Source organism: Rhinoderma darwinii, chromosome 7 (genome assembly GCF_050947455.1).
Source record: "Rhinoderma darwinii isolate aRhiDar2 chromosome 7, aRhiDar2.hap1, whole genome shotgun sequence".
In the NCBI taxonomy this organism is placed as follows: Eukaryota; Metazoa; Chordata; class Amphibia; order Anura; family Rhinodermatidae; genus Rhinoderma; species Rhinoderma darwinii.
This window is the reverse complement of record NC_134693.1, coordinates 7,027,862-7,050,926: the sequence shown is the minus strand read 5'-3', so window position 1 is coordinate 7,050,926 and position 23,065 is coordinate 7,027,862. Positions and strand designations below refer to the sequence as shown.

The window sequence follows — 23,065 nt, the reverse complement described above, 5'->3', positions numbered from 1 at the left end:
GGATGAGGCAAAGCTGCAGTATAAAGCATGGGGTAAGGAAGAGAAGAGGCTCATCTGAAGCGGTTACAGAGCAGATCACTTGCTGCAGGGCGTCTGCTGATTTTTTTGCAGCAATTCTCTGTAGACCTGCACCTGCTCTAACACTGGGATTGGCCCTCAGTCACTTGGGGCCCTTGGTGTTGTAGCCTGAAGCCCGTCCTCACACTAAAGAGCTAAAGCCGCTGCAGTTCCACTTGTGTAATTTAATAGAACCATAAAAGTCATTCCATATAAAAACAACATGACAGGGGCGGGCCGGGCGCGGTGACTGGCGCCACGAGAAACGCGACATTCATAGAGTCTGACGATATACAGTCCATCCAGAGGAGGTCCCTCGGCTTATATCAATGTCCCAGCAGATCCGTCCGAGCGTCTCTTATCGTCCTTTATTCTTCATCTTCTGCCGCACATTCTTACCCGGTCTCTTCTGGATAAAGACAAAATAAAAAAAAGAGATTAAAGTGAAGACGTGGAAAATAAAGGGTTAAATTCCAGGAGATGCATGAAGAGCAGTGTAAGGTGACGGAGGAAACAATTCCCACATTGAACCTGCAGGACACAGGGCAAAACCAAACTCTGCTGCAAAACAAGGTAGCAGTTTATGGCAGCCGGTGCGGTCTGCGAAGAGATTCCACCATGATATGAGGATGTATGTTATTCCCTAAATAGAGGCCGCCAAAAACCGCACATGTAACGAAGCCATGGGGAATCTAAAGTGCACTCCCAGCAGCCAATATTATACTCCAGAGCTGCATTCACAATTCTGCAGGCTTCACAGCCAAAATCTTCCAAAACCCCTGCATGTTCGGCATCTAAGAACTTGCTCAGATTTGCATTCTGTCCTCTTTACACCAGGAGCTGCTGCACCGTTATCTGATGTAGGAAAGACCAACTGCCCTCACATTACATGAGCTCAACTGAGCAGTTAGGTGGGGCGGGGGGGGGGGGGGGGGGGGGGGTGTTTGTCAACAAACTGGCTGACTGTTTCCAATAACAATCAGCAGAATGAGTGCCGCTCTTTCACTGGGTGGATACCAATGGGAATTTACTAGATACAACGTAACCTTCAATATGAGATTTGTTTCACTCCCTAGCAATTTATGATAGTGATGCAGGTGTATGTATATAGATAATTCACCAGCGCGTGCGCACTTCACATTGACACGGTTCGGATAGGGCGAGGATGCGCTATAATCTTTTAATGGTTAATCCCATCACTCTCTAATATTTTTATTGCGTTTTATGTATTTTTACTCTCGTATTTTAATTATTTTAAATTTTTATGATATTTTAGTATTATAATCTCCAAGTTGGGAGTATAATACGCGATGTAACTCAGGATCAGTACAGGATAAGTAATGTAATGTATGTACACAGTGACCCCACCAGCAGAATAGTGAGTGCAGCTCTGGAGTATAATACAGGATATAACTCAGGATCAATACAGGATAAGTAATGTAATGTATGTACACAGTGACCCATCCAGCAGAATAGTGAGTGCAGCTCTGAAGTATAATACAATATGTAACTCAGGATCAGTACAGGATAAGTAATGTAATGCATGTACACAGTGACTCCACCAGCAGAATAGTGAGTGCAGCTCTGGAGTATAATACAGGATATAACTCAGGATAAGTACAGGGTAAGTAATGTTATGTATGTACACAGTGACTCCACCAGCAGAATAGTGAGTGCAGCTCTGGAGTATAATACAGGATGTAACTCAGGATCAGTACAGGATAAGTAATGTAATGTATGTACACAGTGACACCGCCAGCAGAATAGTGAGTGCAGCTCTGGAGTATAATACAGGATGTAACTCAGGATCAGTACAGGATAAGTAATGTTATGTATGTACACAGTGACTCCACCAGCAGAATAGTGAGTGCAGCTCTGGAGTATAATACAGGATGTAACTCCGGATCAGTACAGGATAAGTAATGTAATGTATGTACACAGTGACACCGCCAGCAGAATAGTGAGTGCAGCTCTGGAGTATAATACAGGATGTAACTCAGGATCAGTACAGGATAAGTAATGCAATGTATGTACACAGTGACTCCACCAGCAGAATAGTGAGTGCAGCTCTGGAGTATAATACAGGATGTAACTCAGGATCAGTACAGGAGAAGTAATGTAATGTATGTATACAGTGACTCCACCAGCAGAATAGTGAGTGCAGCTCTGGAGTATAATACAGGATATAACTCAGGATCAGTACAGGATAAGTAATGTAATGTATGTACACAGTGACTCCACCAGCAGAATAGTGAGTGCAGCTCTGGAGTTTAATACGGGATATAACTCAGGATCAGTACAGGATAAGTAATGTAATGTATGTACACAGTGACTCCACCAGCAGAATAGTGAGTGCAGCTCTGGAGTATAATACAGTATGTAACTCAGGATCAGTACAGGATAAGTAATGTAATGTATGTATACAGTGACTCCACCAGCAGAATAGTGAGTGCAGCTCTGGAGTATAATACAGGATATAACTCAGGATCAGTACAGGATAAGTAATGTAATGTATGTACACAGTGACTCCACCAGCAGAATAGTGAGTGCAGCTCTGGAGTATAATACAGGATGTAACTCAGGATCAGTACAGGATAAGTAATGTAATGTATGCACACAGTGACTGCACCAGCAGAATAGTGAGTGCAGCTCTGGAGTTTAATACGGGATATAACTCAGGATCAGTACAGGATAAGTAATGTATGTACACAGTGACTCCACCAGCAGAATAGTGAGTGCAGCTCTGGAGTATAATACAGGATGTAACTCAGGATAAGTAATGTATGTACACTGACTAGTGGAACACTCCATTATTATTTTATATACTTACATTTGCATTTTTGCCTCCTTTCTTGCCGGGCCTGTGGGGACCTCTGCCATGTGCCTTACTTGCTCGAAAACCAGACACATCATTAAAACTTTCCTTTGTATTCATCTTTGAACCTTTCTTCCTTCCCCCGAATCCAAATTTCTCATCTTTATATTTTCTCTTGGAGTTCGGTCTATACATAGAGAGATAAATTTGTGTTGACAATCATTTACTCCATGCCCTAAAAATCTACAAGTGACAAGATGACATCTACAATAGAAATATCTAAGGTCTTGCAATCTGTGGCTCCACTAGAGGTTGTGAACATACAACTCCCAGCACGCACTGACATATCGTGAGTTATAGTTTCAGAAGAGCCGGAGCACCACGGGCTGCAAACCACTGAAGTACGGCATCCACGGGAATTGCTAGAACCTGGAGACATTTGTCCCGTCATGGACACTTACCCCCCTTTCTTAGACTTCATCTTTGCTCCACCAGCTTTCTGTTGAGGCTGATCTCCCTCTAGAAAATCCAGCTTATCCGAAAGACCTTAAAAATGATAAAAAAATGTCAAGGAGCTCCAGTGTAAATGTATATAAATTTATTTTTAGCATAAACATTCTGTGCAGATTAACGTCTTAATATATCTTAAGAGCAGTCAGAGTTAAATTTTTTTGGACCAAATCCTATAAATAGATGAATTTAAAGATAAAATGACTTTCTGTAGTCACCACTAGGGGGAGCTCAGGAGCATATCGAAAACGGTTTTAATATGGAGTTCAATGGATAAGATGTATGCAGATGTCTCCTGTGCTCCCTCTAGTGGTGGCCGCAGGCAGACAGAATTTTATCATGTAACTATGTCTATGCAGGGGTTTGAAGCTCAGAAAAACAGAGCTCCAACACAATAAAATAGCGGCGCTGCGTATTTTTCGTGTACCCGCGGATCTTTACCTTTCTGATATTTTTTTATCTGATTCATCATGTTGGATTTATCTTTCTGCCTCTTCTGTAAAACTTCAATTTGCACCTAAAAATAAAAGCAACAAACAAGCGTCGTGTGAGCTGCAGGACTCAATACAAGTGGACACTGACACGAAAGCCTCAGTCACGGTAAGACACCCAAAGCGGAGCCCCTCACCTTCTTCCCGTACTTCCTCAAAGCTCGCAGCTGTTTGGCTTTCTCTGATTTCTCCATTGAGATCTGTTTTGATTGAAGTTTCCTTCGAACCTAGAAAACCAAATAAGAAAATCCTAAGAACAAAATGCAGAGATCCCAAAACGTAGAAAACATCTTAAAGGGACAGCACACCTAAAGAGTGCAGCTTATAATAGTGCTGGAGTGATATAAGAGGAGCGGCTGATATCAGTCACACATATGATGTAATGTCTGGAGGATATAATAGTACTGGAGTGATATAAGAGGAGCGGCTGATATCAGTCACATATGATGTAATGTCTCTGGAGGATATAATAGTGCTGGAGTGATATAAGAGGAGCGGCTGATATCAGTCACACATATGATGTAGTGTCTCTGGGGGATATAATAGTGCTGGAGTGATATAAGAGGAGCGGCTGATATCAGTCACACATATGATGTAATGTCTCTGGAGGATATAATAGTGCTGGAGTGTTATAAGAGGAGCGGCTGATATCAGTCACACATATGATGTAATGTCTCTGGAGGATATAATAGTGCTGGAGTGATAGAAGAGTAGCGGCTGATATCAGTCACACATATGATGTAATGTCTCTGGAGGATATAATAGTACTGGAGTGTTATAAGTGGAGCGGCTGATATCAGTCACATATGATGTAATGTCTCTGGAGGATATAATAGTACTGGAGTGATATAAGAGGAGCGGCTGATATCAGTCACATATATGATGTAATGTCTCTGGAGGATATAATAGTACTGGAGTGATATAAGAGGAGCTGCTGATATCAGTCACATATATGATGTAATGTCTCTGGAGGATATAATAGTACTGGAGTCATATAAGAGGAGCGGCTGATATCAGTCACATATATGATGTAATGTCTCTGGAGGATATAATAGTACTGGAGTGATATAAGAGGAGCTGCTGATATCAGTCACATATGATATAATGTCTCTGGAGGATATAATAGTACTGGAGTGATATAAGAGGAGCGGCTGATATCAGTCACATATATGATGTAATGTCTCTGGAGGATATAATAGTACTGGAGTGATATAAGAGGAGCGGCTGATATCAGTCACACATATGATGTAATGTCTCTGGAGGATATAATAGTACTGGAGTGATATAAGAGGAGCGGCTGATATCAGTCACATATATGATGTAATGTCTCTGGAGGATATAATAGTACTGGAGTGATATAAGAGGTGCGGCTGATATCAGTCACATATGATGTAATGTCTCTGGAGGATATAATAGTACTGGAGTGTTATAAGAGGAGCGGCTGATATCAGTCACACATATGATGTAATGTCTCTGGAGGATATAATAGTACTGGAGTGATATAAGAGGAGCGGCTGATATCAGTCACATATGATGTAATGTCTCTGGAGGATATAATAGTACTGGAGTGATATAAGAGGAGCGGCTGATATCAGTCACACATATGATGTAATGTCTGGAGGATATAATAGTACTGGAGTGATATAAGAGGAGCGGCTGATATCAGTCACACAGATGATGTAATGTCTGGAGGATATAATAGTGCTGGAGTGTTATAAGAGGAGCGGCTGATATCAGTCACATATGATGTAATGTCTGGTGGATATAATGGTACTGGAGTGATAAGAGGAGCGGCTGATATCAGTCACATATGATGTAATGTCTGGTGGATATAATGGTACTGGAGTGTTATAAGAGGAGTGGCTGATATCAGTCACATATGATGTAATGTCTCTGGAGGATATAATAGTGCTGGAGTGATATAAGAGGAGCGGCTGATATCAGTCACACATATGATGTAATGTCTCTGGAGGATATAATTGTACTGGAGTTTTCTAAGAGGAGCGGCTGATATCAGTCACACATATGATGTAATGTCTCTGGAGGATATAATAGTGCTGGAGTGATATAAGAGGAGCGGCTGATATCAGTCACATATGATGTAATGTCTGGTGGATATAATGGTACTGGAGTGTTATAAGAGGAGTGGCTGATATCAGTCACATATGATGTAATGTCTCTGGAGGATATAATAGTGCTGGAGTGATATAAGAGGAGCGGCTGATATCAGTCACACATATGATGTAATGTCTCTGGAGGATATAATAGTACTGGAGTGATATAAGAGGAGTGGCTGATATCAGTCACATATGATGTAATGTCTCTGGAGGATATAATAGTACTGGAGTGATATAAGAGGAGCGGCTGATATCAGTCACATATGATGTAATGTCTCTGGAGGATATAATAGTGCTGGAGTGTTATAAGAGGAGCGGCTGATATCAGTCACACATATGATGTAATGTCTCTGGAGGATATAATAGTGCTGGAGTGATATAAGAGGAGCGGCTGATATCAGTCACATATGATGTAATGTCTCTGGAGGATATAATAGTACTGGAGTGATATAAGAGGAGCGGCTGATATCAGTCACACATATGATGTAATGTATCTGGAGGATATAATAGTACTGGAGTGATATAAGAGGAGCGGCTGATATCAGTCACATATATGATGTAATGTCTCTGGAGGATATAATAGTACTGGAGTGATATTAGAGGAGCGGCTGATATCAGTCACATATATGATGTAATGTCTCTGGAGGATATAATAGTACTGGAGTGATATAAGAGGAGCGGCTGATATCAGTCACACATATGATGTAATGTCTCTGGAGGATATAATAGTACTGGAGTGATAAGAGGAGCGGCTGATATCAGTCACACATATGATGTAATGTCTGGAGGATATAATAGTACTGGAGTTTTATAAGAGGAGCGGCTGATATCAGTCACACATGATGTAATGTCTCTGGAGGATATAATAGTACTGGAGTGTTATAAGAGGAGCGGCTGATATCAGTCACACATATGATGTAATGTATCTGGAGGATATAATAGTACTGGAGTGATATAAGAGGAGCGGCTGATATCAGTCACACATATGATGTAATGTCTCTGGAGGATATAATAGTGCTGGAGTGATATAAGAGGAGCGGCTGATATCAGTCACACATATGATGTAATGTCTCTGGAGGATATAATAGTACTGGAGTGTTATAAGAGGAGCGGCTGATATCAGTCACACATATGATGTAATGTCTGGTGGATATAATGGTACTGGAGTGTTATAAGAGGAGTGGCTGATATCAGTCACATATGATGTAATGTCTCTGGAGGATATAATAGTGCTGGAGTGATATAAGAGGAGCGGCTGATATCAGTCACACATATGATGTAATGTCTCTGGAGGATATAATAGTACTGGAGTGTTATAAGAGGAGCGGCTGATATCAGTCACACATATGATGTAATGTCTCTGGAGGATATAATAGTACTGGAGTGATATAAGAGGAGCGGCTGATATCAGTCACATATGATGTAATATCTCTGGAGGATATAATAGTACTGGAGTGATATAAGAGGAGCGGCTGATATCAGTCACATATATGACGTAATGTCTCTGGAGGATATAATAGTACTGGAGTGATATAAGAGGAGCGGCTGATATCAGTCACATATATGACGTAATGTCTCTGGAGGATATAATAGTGCTGGAGTGTTATAAGAGGAGCGGCTGATATCAGTCACACATATGATGTAATGTCTCTGGAGGATATAATAGTGCTGGAGTGATATAAGAGGAGCGGCTGATATCAGTCACATATGATGTAATATCTCTGGAGGATATAATAGTACTGGAGTGATATAAGAGGAGCGGCTGATATCAGTCACATATGATGTAATGTCTCTGGAGGATATAATAGTACTAGAGTGATATAAGAGGAGCGGCTGATATCAGTCACATATGATGTAATGTCTCTGGAGGATATAATAGTGCTGGAGTGATATAAGAGGAGCGGCTGATATCAGTCACACATATGATGTAATGTCTCTGCAGCACTGAATATATGTGACTAAGTAGTGAACGTGGGGGAGGGGAGGTTTCTGCATTTCCCGGTATGTCAGCGTCTTCCTGGCCAGAAATGGCAGATAACAGAGAGCAATGTCCTACAGTTCGCCTCTGTCCACCCTGAAATAGCCGCAGATCACAAAAGGTGAAGTTTGTGTTTTCAGGCCTCCACTGCTTTCCAGAATTAAAAAGTTCTCAGGAATCGATGACGTACGAGATCATTACACAAACACGTCACCTCTTATGAACTTTCAGTTCAAGTTTCAGCAAATAAGGCTCAGTTGTTGTAGTGAAGAGATCTGCACTCAAATGCCTCACCATCTCAGGAACACTGGTTGCTATCAGTGAATGGGAACCTTCCAAAATATCTGTCCTGATCACAGGTGCACGGCTTGTTACAAGAGAGAGCTCTGATAACTACTGTAACGAGCCCTGCACCTGTGTGGTCATCACATGAGGGAGATCCATTCTCTTATTCCGGTACTAAATATTTCACTGACAGCAAGCAGAGATACTGAAAATGTTGAAGAACTTTTCATTTTAAAATGATTAACCTTTATCTACATAAAACCAGAAAGCCCCCGAAACCAGAAGAGGAATCTGCTTACAGCCAGGGGTGGGGGGGGGGGGTTCGGGGGCTCCACTAACCTTCTGCATGTGTTGGTCAGTTTTGGCCATCTCTGCAAAATAATCATCAGGACGCTTTGTAAAGACTTTAAGCATTTTAAACCGCGGCAGAGCAAGGATCACTGCAGCTTGTGCTTGGCGGTAACTGAGGAAGAACGGAGGATATATGGAAAAATTACCAACGGATGTCCAACTATAGGATGCGCCATGCCGATCCCCCAAATATCCACACAGCATTTTACATACAGAATAAATCTACATAAAAAGCGGAGTACAAACATTACTGATCCTGTATTATACTCCAGAGCTGCACTCACTATTCTGCTGGTGGAGTCACTGTGTACATACATTACATTACTTGTCCTGTACTGATCCTGAGTTACATCCTGTATTATACTTCAGAGCTGCACTCACTATTCTGCTGGTGGAGTCACTGTGTACATACATTACATTACTTATCCTGTACTGATCCTGAGTTATATCCTGTATTATACTCCAGAGCTGCACTCACTATTCTGCTGGTGGAGTCACTGTGTACATACATTACATTACTTATCCTGTACTGATCCTGAGTTATATCCTGTATTATACTCCAGAGCTGCACTCACTATTCTGCTGGTGGAGTCACTGTGTACATACATTACACTACTTATCCTATACTGATCCTGAGTTACATCCTGTATTATACTCCAGAGCTGCACTCACTATTCTGCTGGTGGAGTCACTGTGCACATACATTACATTACTTATCCTGTACTGATACTGACTTACATCCTGTATTATACTCCAGAGCTGCACTCACTATTCTGCTGGTGGAGTCACTGTGTACATACATTACATTACTTATCCTGTACTGATCCTGAGTTATATCCTGTATTATACTCCAGAGCTGCACTCACTATTCTGCTGGTGGAGTCACTGTGCACTTACATTACATTACTTATCCTGTACTGATCCTGAGTTATATCCTGTATTATACTCCAGAGCTGCACTCACTATTCTGCTGGTGGAATCACTGTGTACATACATTACATTACTTATCCTGTACTGATCCTGAGTTACATGCTGTATTATACTCCAGAGCTGCACTCACTATTCTGCTGGTGGAGTCACTGTGTACATACATTACATTACTTATCCTGTACTGATCCTGAGTTATATCCTGTATTATACTCCAGAGCTGCACTCACTATTCTGCTGGTGGAGTCACTGTGTACATACATTACATTACTTATCCTGTACTGATCCTGAGTTATATCCTGTATTATACTCCAGAGCTGCACTCACTATTCTGCAGGTGGAGTCACTGTGTATATACATTACATTACTTATCCTGTACTGATCCTGAGTTACATCCTGTATTCTACTCCAGAGCTGCACTCACTATTTTGCTGATGGAGTCACTGTGTACATACATTACATTACTTATCTGTACTGATCATGAGTTATATCCTGTATTATACTCCAGAGCTGCACTCACTATTCTGCTGGTGGAGTCACTGAGCACATACATTACATTACTTATCCTGTACTGATCCAGAGTTATATCATGTATTATACTCCAGAGCTGCACTCACTATTCTGCTGGTGGAATCACTGTGTACATACATAACATTACTTATCCTGTACTGATCCTGAGTTACACCCTGTATTATACTCCAGAGCTGCACTCACTATTCTGCTGGTGGAGTCACTGTGTGCATACATTACATTACTTATCCTGTACTGATCCTGAGATACATCCTGTATTATACTCCAGAGCTGCACTCACTATTCTGCTGGTGGAGACATGTAATCTATATATTTGTCTTTACTAATTAGAGTCAGATAGTTAATTATTTTTTTTCTAATTTGTTTTTATTTTCTGATCGTAGACCATGTAGACTATTTTCTGTACATGATTGAGGGGTGGCCGTCTTGCCTCAGCAGCAGCTCTGTTATCAGCATTATCAGTTCCATGTGACTGCTGTGAAGTTTATGATCCTGTAGTCTGGAGAGGATTCACAGGGGGCAGATTTCCTATTTTAAATCTGCCATAATTCTGACAAGTCTTCATGCTGTGCGCCACATTTTCGACACGCTCGACAAGCTGGTCTGGCCTAGGGGGGGGGAGGGGGGGGGGGAAAGTCCTGTCATAATGGAACGTGGTTTAATATGGGCAAAGAACCTGGTGTTAAATAGGCCAAATAATATGTGGTATAAGGATGAGAGACGGGTCCAGCTTGATGCACCAAATGTATCATGCACCACCAAATTTGGCGCATTATCCGACTGCCTGATCTAAGTTCTTGCTGTCTAAAACGAGGACAGTTAGTAAATCTGCCGCTTTAACTTCTACGGGAGAGGGGAGCTGTGTACATCACCTATTGTCAATGATTGATCCTGTGTTATCTATATATAGGTGTTACCTGTCAGTGTAATCCTGCCTGAGATGATAATGAGATGATGCGGAGAAGTGATCTCTACAGGACAGGAAGGATCGATCTATTATGAATGGTGGATCCTGTGTTCTCTCTCTCCATCTATATATAGGTGTTACCTGTCAGTGTAATCCTGCCTGTGATAATGACTGATCCTTCCTGTCCTGTGGAGATCACTTCTCACAGCAGTCTATTATGAATGGTGGATCCTGTGTTATCTATATATAGGTGTTACCTGTCTGTGTAATCCGGTCTGATGATAATTAGATGACTGCTGAAAAGTGATCTCCACAGAACAGGAAGGGTCAGGCTCAAAAAATTATTTAAAAAGGTGTTTAACATAAAAACTTGATTTAAACAATAGTTCATATTCTGATAACACATTAAGTTGCCATCACGGATCACTTACAAGCGCATCTCCCTTCTGAAATCATTCTCCGCTTCCTCATCAGCGTCATCCACTTTCTGCTCTGTCGGGTCTGGTGGGGGAGCAGCAGTCACATCCAGACGCTCCACCCAGGACATGTCTTTTTTCAGATCCTTTAGACTTTGCTTCAATCCGTTCTAAATCAGAAACACGTGTTACTGCTTGACAGTTTTCAGAATAAACAAACATTCTCTGTCAAAGTCTCTGGAAGATTCCGGATCTATATACAAACTGAAAGATTATATCCACCTCTGAACATTACTTTACATATAGAAATAATCTGTTTAAAAAGTTATAGTAAAACACTACAGGCTTTAGAGCGGAGATCTCACTGCTTGTTCAGTGTCTGCATAGAAGTTGCTCTGGTGATTTGCATTCTCGTATATGTTCCCCTTACACCCGTCACTGTACAGTCATTAAATATAGGCGAAAACAACAACTCCCTGCAGTATGAGAACTTAGCTATGTCAAAGATCTGTCTGTCTGTCTACAAGCTTGGTGACTGTTTCCACTCAAAACCAGCAGAATAGTGAGTGCAGCTCTGGAGTATAATACATGATGTAACTCAGGATCAGTACAGGATAAGTAATGTAATGTATGTACACAGTGACTCCACCAGCAGAATAGTGAGTGCAGCTCTGGAGTATAATACAGGATGTAACTCAGGATCAGTACAGGATAAGTAATGTAATGTATGTACACAGTGACTCCACCAGCAGAATAGTGAGAGCAGCTCTGGAGTATAATACAGGATGTAACTCAGGATCAGTACAGGATAAGTAATGTAATGTACACAGTAACTCCACCAGCAGAATAGTGAGTGCAGCTCTGGAGTATAATACAGGATGTAACTCAGGATCAGTACAGGATAAGTAATGTCATGTATGTACACAGTGACTCCACCAGCAGAATAGTGAGTGCAGCTCTGGAGTATAATACAGGATGTAACTCAGGATCAGTACAGGATAAGTAATGTATGTACACAGTGACTCCACCAGCAGAATAGTGAGTGCAGCTCTGGAGTATAATACAGGATGTAACTCAGGATCAGTACAGGATATGTAATGTATGTACACAGTGACCCCACCAGCAGAATAGTCAGTGCAGCTCTGGAGTATAATACAGGATGTAACTCAGGATCAGTACAGGATAAGTAATGTATGTACACAGTGACTCCACCAGCAGAATAGTGAGTGCAGCTCTGGAGTATAATACAGGATGTAACTCAGGATCAGTACAGGATAGGTAATGTATGTACACAGTGACCCCACCAGCAGAATAGTCAGTGCAGCTCTGGAGTATAATACAGGATGTAACTCAGGATCAGTACAGGATAAGTAATGTATGTACACAGTGACTCCACCAGCAGAATAGTGAGTGCAGCTCTGGAGTATAATACAGGATGTAACTCAGGATCAGTACAGGATAGGTAATGTAATGTATGTACACAGCGACTCCACCAGCAGAATAGTGAGTGCAGCTCTGGAGTATAATACAGGATGTAAGTCAGGATCAGTACAGGATAAGTAATGTAATGTATGTACACAGTGACTCCACCAGCAGAATAGTGAGTGCAGCTCTGGAGTATAATACAGCATGTAACTCAGGATCAGTACAGGATAAGTAATGTAATGTATGTACATAGTGACTCCACCAGCAGAATAGTGAGTGCAGCTCTGGAGTATAATACAGGATGTAGCTCAGGATCAGTACAGGATAAGTAATGTATGTACATAGTGACTCCACCAGCAGAATAGTGAGTGCAGCTCTGGAGTATAATATAGAATATAACTCAGGATCAGTACAGGATAAGTAATGTAATGTATGTACACAGTGACCCCCACCAGCAGAATAGTGAGTGCAGCTCTGGAGTATAATACAGGATATAACTCGGGATCAGTACAGGATAAGTAATGTAATGTATGTACACAGTGACTCCACCAGCAGAATAGTGAGTGCAGCTCTGGAGTATAATACAGGATGTAACTCAGGATCAGTACAGGATAGGTAATGTAATGTATGTACACAGCGACTCCACCAGCAGAATAGTGAGTACAGCTCTGGAGTATAATACAGGATGTAACTCAGGATCAGTACAGGATAAGTAATGTCATGTATGTACACAGTGACATCACTTTTCACGTAGGTCATACGTATATATCTCATATAAAATAGGGTTTTAAAGCGGCTTCAAGCTGCAACGCAAGGAAACTATCAGAGCAAAAGATTGGGAGAGCAGATGTCACATACATTTGGTTACTATAGTCAATCATCTTCCTAAGACATCTTGATCGGAATGGAGTAACCGTTCTGCACACGTCTGTACCCGCACTCACCACATCATTAGGCACCCTCTTCTTTTCTTCTAGTACCACATTCAGTCCAGGTTTCAGCTTTCCCTGAGAAAACGCTTCTTGCAACTATAATAGAAACAGAGTGCAGTTACTATACACTAATCAGCTATAACAATACACCCGCCTGCCTATTATCGTGTAGTCGCCCTCGTGCCACCCACACAGCTCTGACCCGTCATGGACCCCACAAGACCAGGGCGACCCCACAAGAATGGCCTTTTTGGACACGCCTAATATATCACCCCCTTAGTCAAACAACACTGTAAACAGATAATCAGTGTTATTCACTTCACCTGGCAGAGGTTTTGTTACGGCTGAACGATGTATATGCAGCACACATTATATATATATATATATATATATATATATCCTCCATACATGACAGAGTACAATCCAACAATACACGTCCAGGCCAAAACACAAAGACCACCCCAGTATGAAACGACCGTCTTCTTCCCAGAGATCGTGTGTTCCGTTTCTGTCTCGGTGTGGACACATTATATATTTACTGTAACTTGTAATATCAGTGCGTCACTGGAGGAATATAAATCACGGCCGCCATGGAGGCGGGGGAGGGGACGCTACTTGTATTCCTTATATTCAGTTTCAAGCAAACGTATTAAACATGAAGTCTCCCCTAGACCCTCGATCTGCCGCCTCTCACCTCTTTATCTGTCAGTTCTGAAGGATCAAAGTCCGAGTCTGATTCCGAGGCGCTGTCCTCTCCATGGTCCAACATGACGGATCCGATCCTGAGAACCAACAGAATACGTCAAAAACGTAAGAGCGAAACTTATAGCAACGGAAATCTGACATATTAACGTAAGTGACCCCCGACCAACCAGAGCAAAATTACATCCCTGACCCCTGTATATGGAAAAACAAAGAAAAACCCCCATCAGAACCGCAAACCCCCATCATCAGAACCGCAAACCCCCATCATCAGAACCGCAAACAATTCCAGTTGACATTTACCCCAACAAAATCCTTTACCGATTCCACCAACTTCTACAAACATATCGTATCAGCTACGAACACGGCCAGGCTACAACAATATGGTCACCAGCGCAAAATTATCCTCATTATAAAAGTCATCACGAAAAGCAAGACAGACGTGTACGATTAACATTGACCTCCATGTTGGATGCAACGTTTGGCGACATACTTGGTTTCAGCACTTTCGGGACTACATTAGTCCCCACTTTCTGCAGCAACAACCGTCACCCTTGTACATAACCCCTAGAGCAAGCAATAAATGAGCCCCCAAAACCCCAGCCCCCTCTACCACAGATTCCTAACGTCTCCATTACCCAGAAGAGCTCCGTGCACAAACCTCGCCCCCTCTTCACACACAGGGAACCGCACTACACCTAGCAAAGCGCACGTGTGACCTGCCGGAAGTCTTCTATCGTCTCACTTCCGCTGACATCATCAAGCCTGCGACTGGAACTACAGGCGCCATAGAGACCGCTCTGCCGGGACTCCATGTCCCATCATCCCTTGCGGCTCCCCAGCGTTCTGTGCGGCGGAGCGTCCTGTCTCTATGGTAACTGAGGGTACACAGTGAGGAGAGGCAGGTAAGCGCAATGTCATGTCACGGGATCATCCTGCCTGTATATTATAACTTCTGTGTATTATAACTTCTGTGTATTATAACTTCTGTGTATTATAACTTCTGTATATTATAACTTCTGTGTATTATAACTTCTGTGTATTATAACTTCTGTGTATTATAACTTCTGTATATTATAACTTCTGTGTATTATAACTCCTGTGTATTATAACTTCTGTGTATTATAACTTCTGTATATTATAACTTCTGTATATTATAACGTCTGTGTATTATAACTTCTGTATATTATAACTTCTGTGTATTATAACTTCTGTATATTATAACTTCTGTATATTATAACTTCTGTATATTATAACTTCTGTATATTATAACTTCTGTGTATTATAACTTCTGTGTATTATAACTTCTGTGTATTATAACTTCTGTGTATTATAACTTCTGTATATTATAACTTCTGTATATTATAATGTCTGTATATTATAACTTCTGTGTATTATAACATCTGTATATTATAACTTCTGTATATTATAACTTCTGTGTATTATAACTTCTGTGTATTATAACTTCTGTGTATTATAACTTCTGTGTATTATAACTTCTGTATATTATAACTTCTGTGTATTATAACTTCTGTGTATTATAACTTCTGTATATTATAACTTCTGTGTATTATAACTTCTGTGTATTATAACTTCTGTGTATTATAACTTCTGTATATTATAACTTCTGTGTATTATAACGTCTGTATATTATAACTTCTGTATATTATAACGTCTGTGTATTATAACTTCTGTATATTATAACGTCTGTATATTATAACGTCTGTATATTATAACGTCTGTGTATTATAACTTCTGTATATGATAACTTCTGTATATTATAACTTCTGTGTATTATAACATCTGTATATTATAACGTCTGTATATTATAACGTCTGTGTATTATAACTTCTGTGTATTATAACTTCTGTATATTATAACTTCTGTGTATTATAACTTCTGTGTATTATAACTTCTGTGTATTATAACGTCTGTATATTATAACGTCTGTATATTATAACTTCTGTATATTATAACTTCTGTATATTATAACGTCTGTGTATTATAACTTCTGTGTATTATAACTTCTGTGTATTATAACTTCTGTATATTATAACTTCTGTATATTATAACTTCTGTGTATTATAACTTCTGTATATTATAACTTCTGTATATTATAACTTCTGTGTATTATAACTTCTGTATATTATAACTTCTGTATATTATAACTTCTGTGTATTATAACGTCTGTGTATTATAACGTCTGTGTATTATAACTTCTGTATATTATAACTGCCCAATCTATATATTTCTATACTTCTCTCTACTTTTCATGGATATAAGCGTCGGCTCTGCGATAACTCCATGTTGTTCAGCAACCAATAGCAAAATATTAACCTCACATGCGCGTGCGCCATTATTTTTGCTTATGGTGACAGGTCAGGATAGTCGTATTTGTCACTATAGCCCAGTTTTAATAGAACTGGCGCCAGTTTTGTGACTGATTTTTCGTCTTCATTTGCTCGCACATCGCGGCGTGTATATTTATGCATTCAGCCCTCATTTCTAGATATTTATTTACATTTGGGGGTTTTACGGGATTGTTTTGTGCATTTAGTAGTTTTTGTAACTTACTCGGATAATGTTATTAAAAAATCAGCGCCATTCCTATCAAAATAATGCGGCTGCGTGTGACGTGTCGTCTAGTGTGAGGTCATGTGACCACGTCATTCAGAGCAGCCACTGAGTTTATATTGCCGGCCTGGACTATCAGACTTTCTAGATTATTGGATGCCGGACTGAAGGACTTTCACTTTATTATAACGATGATGTGATTATTTTTTAGTCTTTCGTAGTTTTTCCGTATTCTAACCGCTCGTGCTCGTTTATTTCCTGCAGGTGGACCGGAGGCGTTCATCCAACATGTCGGTGATTGTGGCTCAGTCTCATTATATCTTTGGTCTCCAACCGAAAGTTGCCAATAACATCTGTTACTTTGATGAACAAACACTGATATTCCCGTCCGGCAACAACTGTATAAAGTATAACGTGGATCAGAAATGGCAGAAGTTTATTCCAGGTAGGAGCCTCTGAGGTGCCAGCAGAGTCTGTCTGCGGAAGACTGAACTATTAGTAAAGGGGGTCTCCGACAAAACGAAAGTTGGCATGACGTGACTGCTGCCGGGCTGCTGACAGCACAGGGACCATCTGCCTGTGAGCTGAGCTCAGTCTGACAGTCTGGTTGCTAGGGATACATTGTAACAACCAGTCTTTTCAATGGTTTTGTCAGGTAGCTTGTCCTTAGTAACCAGTCTGTCTCAGATTTACCAGGCCTTTCCCCTGAGGGCAGGGAAGACTTGGCAGAACTTACTGAGGACATACACATGAGGTAGTGCCCGACTCATAAATAAGGTGAGAAAATAATAAGGAGCTGCCAGACTCCACTTATCTCCTGTGGGAACAAAGTATCGGACATGTAAAAATCTGATTCTTCTTTTCCCCGTCTGCGGTCATAAGGTAGTTGGGAGGCGTCATGCACGTTAGATAGTCGGTGGATTCAGCCAAGTTTTATCGAATGTGTCCGGCCATCTTTAAACCTTACCTTTCTCTGTCTCCGGCTGCCACATTAAGCATTTTAAAAAGAAATAAAAAATAATTCCCTTTAAATTATCCCTTTAAATTATCCCTTTAAATAGTCCCTTTAAATAGTCCCTTTAAATAATCCCTTTAAATAGTCTCTTTAAATAATTATTGTCTTGTCACGACAGGGAGAGCAGAACTTAATGCTTATTCACCCACCTTCCAACCCTACTCCCTCAGCTTCAGATGTGTCTTTCTATCGTTGCTCCTTTAATATAAGATTCTTGTCTATTTGTCTTCAGGCTCAGAGAAGAGTCAGGGCATGCAGGCGTTAGCGATCAGCCCCAACCGCCGCTACCTTGCCATGTCCGAGAAAAGTTCTGACAAGGCTACGATCACCATCTATGATTTGGCATCCATGCCGTTCAAGAAGCGTAAAGTCTTGAGTGCTCCCGACTTCACGGCGCACCAGTTTGTCAGTATCGCCTTCTCACCAGACTCCAAGTACCTGGTGGCGCTATCCGGCTCTCCTGAGTGGCAGATCATCTTCTGGATGTGGGAGAAGCAGAAAGTGATGGCGACTGTGAGGGCGGACAGTACGAATAGCCCCATTTACCAGGTAAACTCCACAATTATTGGATTGGCCAGTATCTATTTTCATTTCCCCTCAGCTTGGTGGAGCTCCATACATTTTCTCCGGTATAAGACTCCACACCGTATTAGGTTCACAGGACCTTGAATGGCATTGGAGAGGAAGTTGTAAAATGCAGTGATCATGTTGGATATATATATATATATAGATATGTTACATCTGCAAGAAGCATTCATGATTGATCCAGTGTGTGCAATTCCCTTCACTAAACAGCCTCGCAATGTGCCGGACAGGGGCTGGAAAACGGTTTGTCCCATATGCCCCTCCCCTCTGCCAGCCCTCTCTAACAATGCCCCTCCCCTCTGCCATCTCCCTCAGACAATGCCCCTCCCCTCTGCCAGCCTTCTCCAACAATGCCTCTGCCATCTCCCTCAGACAATGCCCCTCCCCTCTGCCAGCCCTCTTTAACAATGCCCCTCCCCTCTGCCATCTCCCTCAGACAATGCCCCTCCCCTCTGCCAGCCCTCTCCAACAATGCCCCTCCCCTCTGCCATCTCCCTCAGACAATGCCCCTCCCCTCTGCCAGCCTTCTCTAACAATGCCCCTCCCCTCTGCCATCTCTCTCAGACAATGCCCCTCCCCTCTGCCATCTCTCTCAGACAATGCCCCTCCCCTCTGCCAGCCCTTTCCAACAATGCCCCTCCCCTCTGCCAACCATCTCCAACAATGCCACTCTGCCAGCCCTCTCTGACAATGCCACTCCCCTCTGCCAATCCTCTCATACAATGCCCCTCCCCTCTGCTAGCCCTCTCAGTATATGCCCCTTCCGTCTGCCAGCCCTCTGTCAATGCCACTCTCCTCTGCCTGCCCTCTGTAAATGCCACTCTCCCCTGCCAGCCCTCTTAGTCAATGCCCCTTCCCTTTGACAGCCCTCTCAGTCAATGCCCCTTCCCTCTGCCAGCCCTCTCAGTCAATGCCCCTTCCCTCTGACAGCCCTCTCAGACAATGCCCCTTCCCTCTGACAGCCCTCTCAGACAATGCCCCTTCCCTCTGATAGCCCCGAGACAATGCCCCTTCCCTCTGACAGCCCTCTCAGACAATGCCCCTTCCCTCTGACAGCCCCCTCAGACAATGCCCCTTCCCTCTGACAGCCCCCTCAGACAATGCCCCTTCCCTCTGACAGCCCTCTCAGACAATGCCCCTTCCCTCTGACAGCCCTCTCAGACAATGCCCCTTCCCTCTGACAGCCCCCTCAGACAATGCCCCTTCCCTCTGACAGCCCCCTCAGACAATGCCCCTTCCCTCTGACAGCCCTCTCAGACAATGCCCCTTCCCTCTGACAGCCCTCTCAGACAATGCCCCTTCCCTCTGACAGCCCCCTCAGACAATGCCCCTTCCCTCTGACAGCCCTCTCAGACAATGCCCCTTCCCTCTGATAGCCCCCTCAGACAATGCCCCTTCCCTCTGACAGCCCACTCAGACAATGCCCCTTCCCTCTGACAGCCCTCTCAGACAATGCCCCTTCCCTCTGACAGCCCCCTCAGACAATGCCCCTTCCCTCTGACAGCCCCCTCAGACAATGCCCCTTCCCTCTGACAGCCCTCTCAGACAATGCCCCTTCCCTCTGATAGCCCCCTCAGACAATGCCCCTTCCCTCTGACAGCCCACTCAGACAATGCCCCTTCCCTCTGACAGCCCTCTCAGACAATGCCCCTTCCCTCTGACAGCCCCCTCAGACAATGCCCCTTCCCTCTGACAGCCCCCTCAGACAATGCCCCTTCCCTCTGACAGCCCTCTCAGACAATGCCCATTCCCTCTGACAGCCCCCTCAGACAATGCCCCTTCCCTCTGACAGCCCTCTCAGACAATGCCCCTTCCCTCTGACAGCCCCCTCAGACAATGCCCCTTCCCTCTGACAGCCCCCTCAGACAATGCCCCTTCCCTCTGACAGCCCCCTCAGACAATGCCCCTTCCCTCTGACAGCCCCCTCAGACAATGCCCCTTCCCTCTGACAGCCCCCTCAGACAATGCCCCTTCCCTCTGACAGCCCCCTCAGACAATGCCCCTTCCCTCTGACAGCCCCCTCAGACAATGCCCCTTCCCTCTGACAGCCCTCTCAGACAATGCCCATTCCCTCTGACAGCCCCCTCAGACAATGCCCCTTCCCTCTGACAGCCCTCTCAGACAATGCCCCTTCCCTCTGACAGCCCCCTCAGACAATGCCCCTTCCCTCTGACAGCCCCCTCAGACAATGCCCCTTCCCTCTGACAGCCCCCTCAGACAATGCCCCTTCCCTCTGACAGCCCCCTCAGACAATGCCCCTTCCCTCTGACAGCCCCCTCAGACAATGCCCCTTCCCTCTGACAGCCCCCTCAGACAATGCCCCTTCCCTCTGACAGCCCCCTCAGACAATGCCCCTTCCCTCTGACAGCCCTCTCAGACAATGCCCCTTCCCTCTGACAGCCCCCTCAGACAATGCCCCTTCCCTCTGACAGCCCTCTCAGACAATGCCCCTTCCCTCTGACAGCCCCCTCAGACAATGCCCCTTCCCTCTGACAGCCCCCTCAGACAATGCCCCTTCCCTCTGACAGCCCTCTCAGACAATGCCCATTCCCTCTGACAGCCCCCTCAGACAATGCCCATTCCCTCTGACAGCCCCCTCAGACAATGCCCCTTCCCTCTGACAGCCCCCTCAGACAATGCCCCTTCCCTCTGACAGCCCTCTCAGACAATGCCCCTTCCCTCTGACAGCCCCCTCAGACAATGCCCCTTCCCTCTGACAGCCCCCTCAGACAATGCCCCTTCCCTCTGACAGCCCCCTCAGACAATGCCCCTTCCCTCTGACAGCCCCCTCAGACAATGCCCCTTCCCTCTGACAGCCCCCTCAGACAATGCCCCTTCCCTCTGACAGCCCCCTCAGACAATGCCCCTTCCCTCTGACAGCCCCCTCAGACAATGCCCCTTCCCTCTGACAGCCCTCTCAGACAATGCCCCTTCCTTCTGACAGCCCCCTCAGACAATGCCCCTTCCCTCTGACAGCCCTCTCAGACAATGCCCCTTCCCTCTGACAGCCCCCTCAGACAATGCCCCTGGTGTCTTCTGATGTTCCTGGCTCAGCAGTCGGTTCCTGGATAGCTGATTTCTGTCTCTTAACATTGCAGGTGAGCTTCAACCCCCACGATAATGCCCAGATCTGCGTCACAGGACACGGGGTGTTCAAAATCTTTCGCTACATAGATGGGAATTTGAAACAGACAAACTTTCAAAAAGTAGAAGCACAAAACTTCCTGAGCCACGCGTGGCTGTCCGAAGACCGAGTCATCTGTGGAACCGACACCGGGAGACTCTGTCTGTGGGAGTCCGGAGATCTGCGCTGGGAACAGAACATTGGGGGAAGAAACAACCTACAACATCATCAGTCCGAAAAACGGCGGGCGTCCTCTGAAGATGGGCGGTAAGTGACCAAGTGTATTAGAACAGTCCTATTACTGGGGCCTCTAACCCTAAAGGGTTGTCCAGCTGCCCTCGGATGTCATGGCATATAATGCTAGGCCCGCATGGTCCATGACCTTAGGTTCTGATCTTTTTATATTATTATATATTCTATATAATCCGTGATAATTCATAACTGGGTTTATATTTTTATGTGACCTTTAAAAGACAACTTTCCGTTATTCCACAGCGGCCTCTCGGCGTCGGGCAGCGCAGCGTCATCCCACTTGCGCATCAATTTCATTTTGGCTTATTCCAAAGGATTCCTGTGTTCCGGCGGGCCCGGCGCTGTCTGCACGTTTGAAAAAGTGGAAGATCGAGAACTTTACAAGAGAGGACACAACATTAGGGTAAGCCGGGAGAAGCAGGTCGCTGGCGTGCTGTCATGTGACCAATATGGCGGCCGGTGTGCCACATATACGGTACATGTTGCCTGTGTCATTTCCATTCTGTCTTTCTCTGGCAGATCCCGCAAGATAAGAACACCAATGACTCGGGTCTGTCCGAGCAGCAGGAGGTTCTGTGCATGTGTCTGAGCCCCTCCGAGGAGACTGTTGTGGTCAGCACTGATAAGAGCCAGCTCTATAGCATCGGTTTATCCTCGGCAGAGATGACTAAGGTAAGAGGAACCCGTGTAGAATTATTACTCCCCAGTAAATATAAGTCCCCCGAGTCGTCCTCTTCTGTCAAGATTTGAAAGGGGTATCCCCATTGCAGACGTTTATGGTATATCCAAAGGACCCATTTGGAGAACGCTGACCTTGGTCCTACCTGGTGGAGGTGGCCACACAACTTTCTCCATTTACTTCTAGGGGAAGAAACAGCCCAGCACGCTCTCCAGATATCAGTGGGTTAACCGAACCTATCTCCAGAACAGGGGTCACTATGTTGCTCGACTGTTTCCTTTATCCCATTGAACAGAATGGGGAGAGTCTCGCACATGCGTGTCCATCTCTCCATTCACTCTCTGCCTGGATGCAGCGGGCCGGAGGTTGGGGGGTCGACGACCACTGTTCTG

General features: G+C 43.9%; 2 protein-coding genes across 3 annotated transcripts in view; one reads left to right on the top strand and one right to left on the bottom strand.

Annotated features, from left to right (window-relative positions):
• Nucleotides 1-222: 222 nt before the first annotated feature.
• On the bottom strand, nt 223-15,213 carry EBNA1BP2 (EBNA1 binding protein 2). 2 transcript variants are annotated; one of them, XM_075832673.1, is made up of 10 exons: nt 15,106-15,213; nt 14,437-14,524; nt 13,755-13,838; nt 11,401-11,555; nt 8,593-8,716; nt 4,011-4,100; nt 3,824-3,899; nt 3,334-3,418; nt 2,888-3,059; nt 223-466 (listed from the first exon to the last, which is right to left on the bottom strand). In XM_075832673.1, exons 2-10 carry the CDS (start codon nt 14,509-14,511, stop codon nt 416-418), a joined length of 912 nt encoding a protein of 303 aa, XP_075688788.1. In that variant the 5' UTR covers nt 14,512-14,524; nt 15,106-15,213; the 3' UTR covers nt 223-415. The 2 variants fall into 2 exon arrangements, with proteins under 2 accessions (XP_075688788.1, XP_075688789.1); XM_075832674.1 differs by having other exon boundaries at nt 15,083-15,187.
• A 2-nt stretch (nt 15,214-15,215) lies between these two features.
• Nucleotides 15,216-23,065, top strand: part of CFAP57 (cilia and flagella associated protein 57) — a 29,646-nt gene continuing 21,796 nt past the window's right edge. Inside the window, exons 1-6 of the mRNA XM_075832672.1 lie at nt 15,216-15,349; nt 17,283-17,463; nt 18,266-18,582; nt 21,717-22,009; nt 22,238-22,397; nt 22,514-22,666. Of these exons, the coding sequence (XP_075688787.1) occupies nt 17,307-17,463; nt 18,266-18,582; nt 21,717-22,009; nt 22,238-22,397; nt 22,514-22,666 (1,080 nt within the window). The 5' untranslated portion in view covers nt 15,216-15,349; nt 17,283-17,306. The remainder of the gene's footprint in view (nt 15,350-17,282; nt 17,464-18,265; nt 18,583-21,716; nt 22,010-22,237; nt 22,398-22,513; nt 22,667-23,065) is intronic.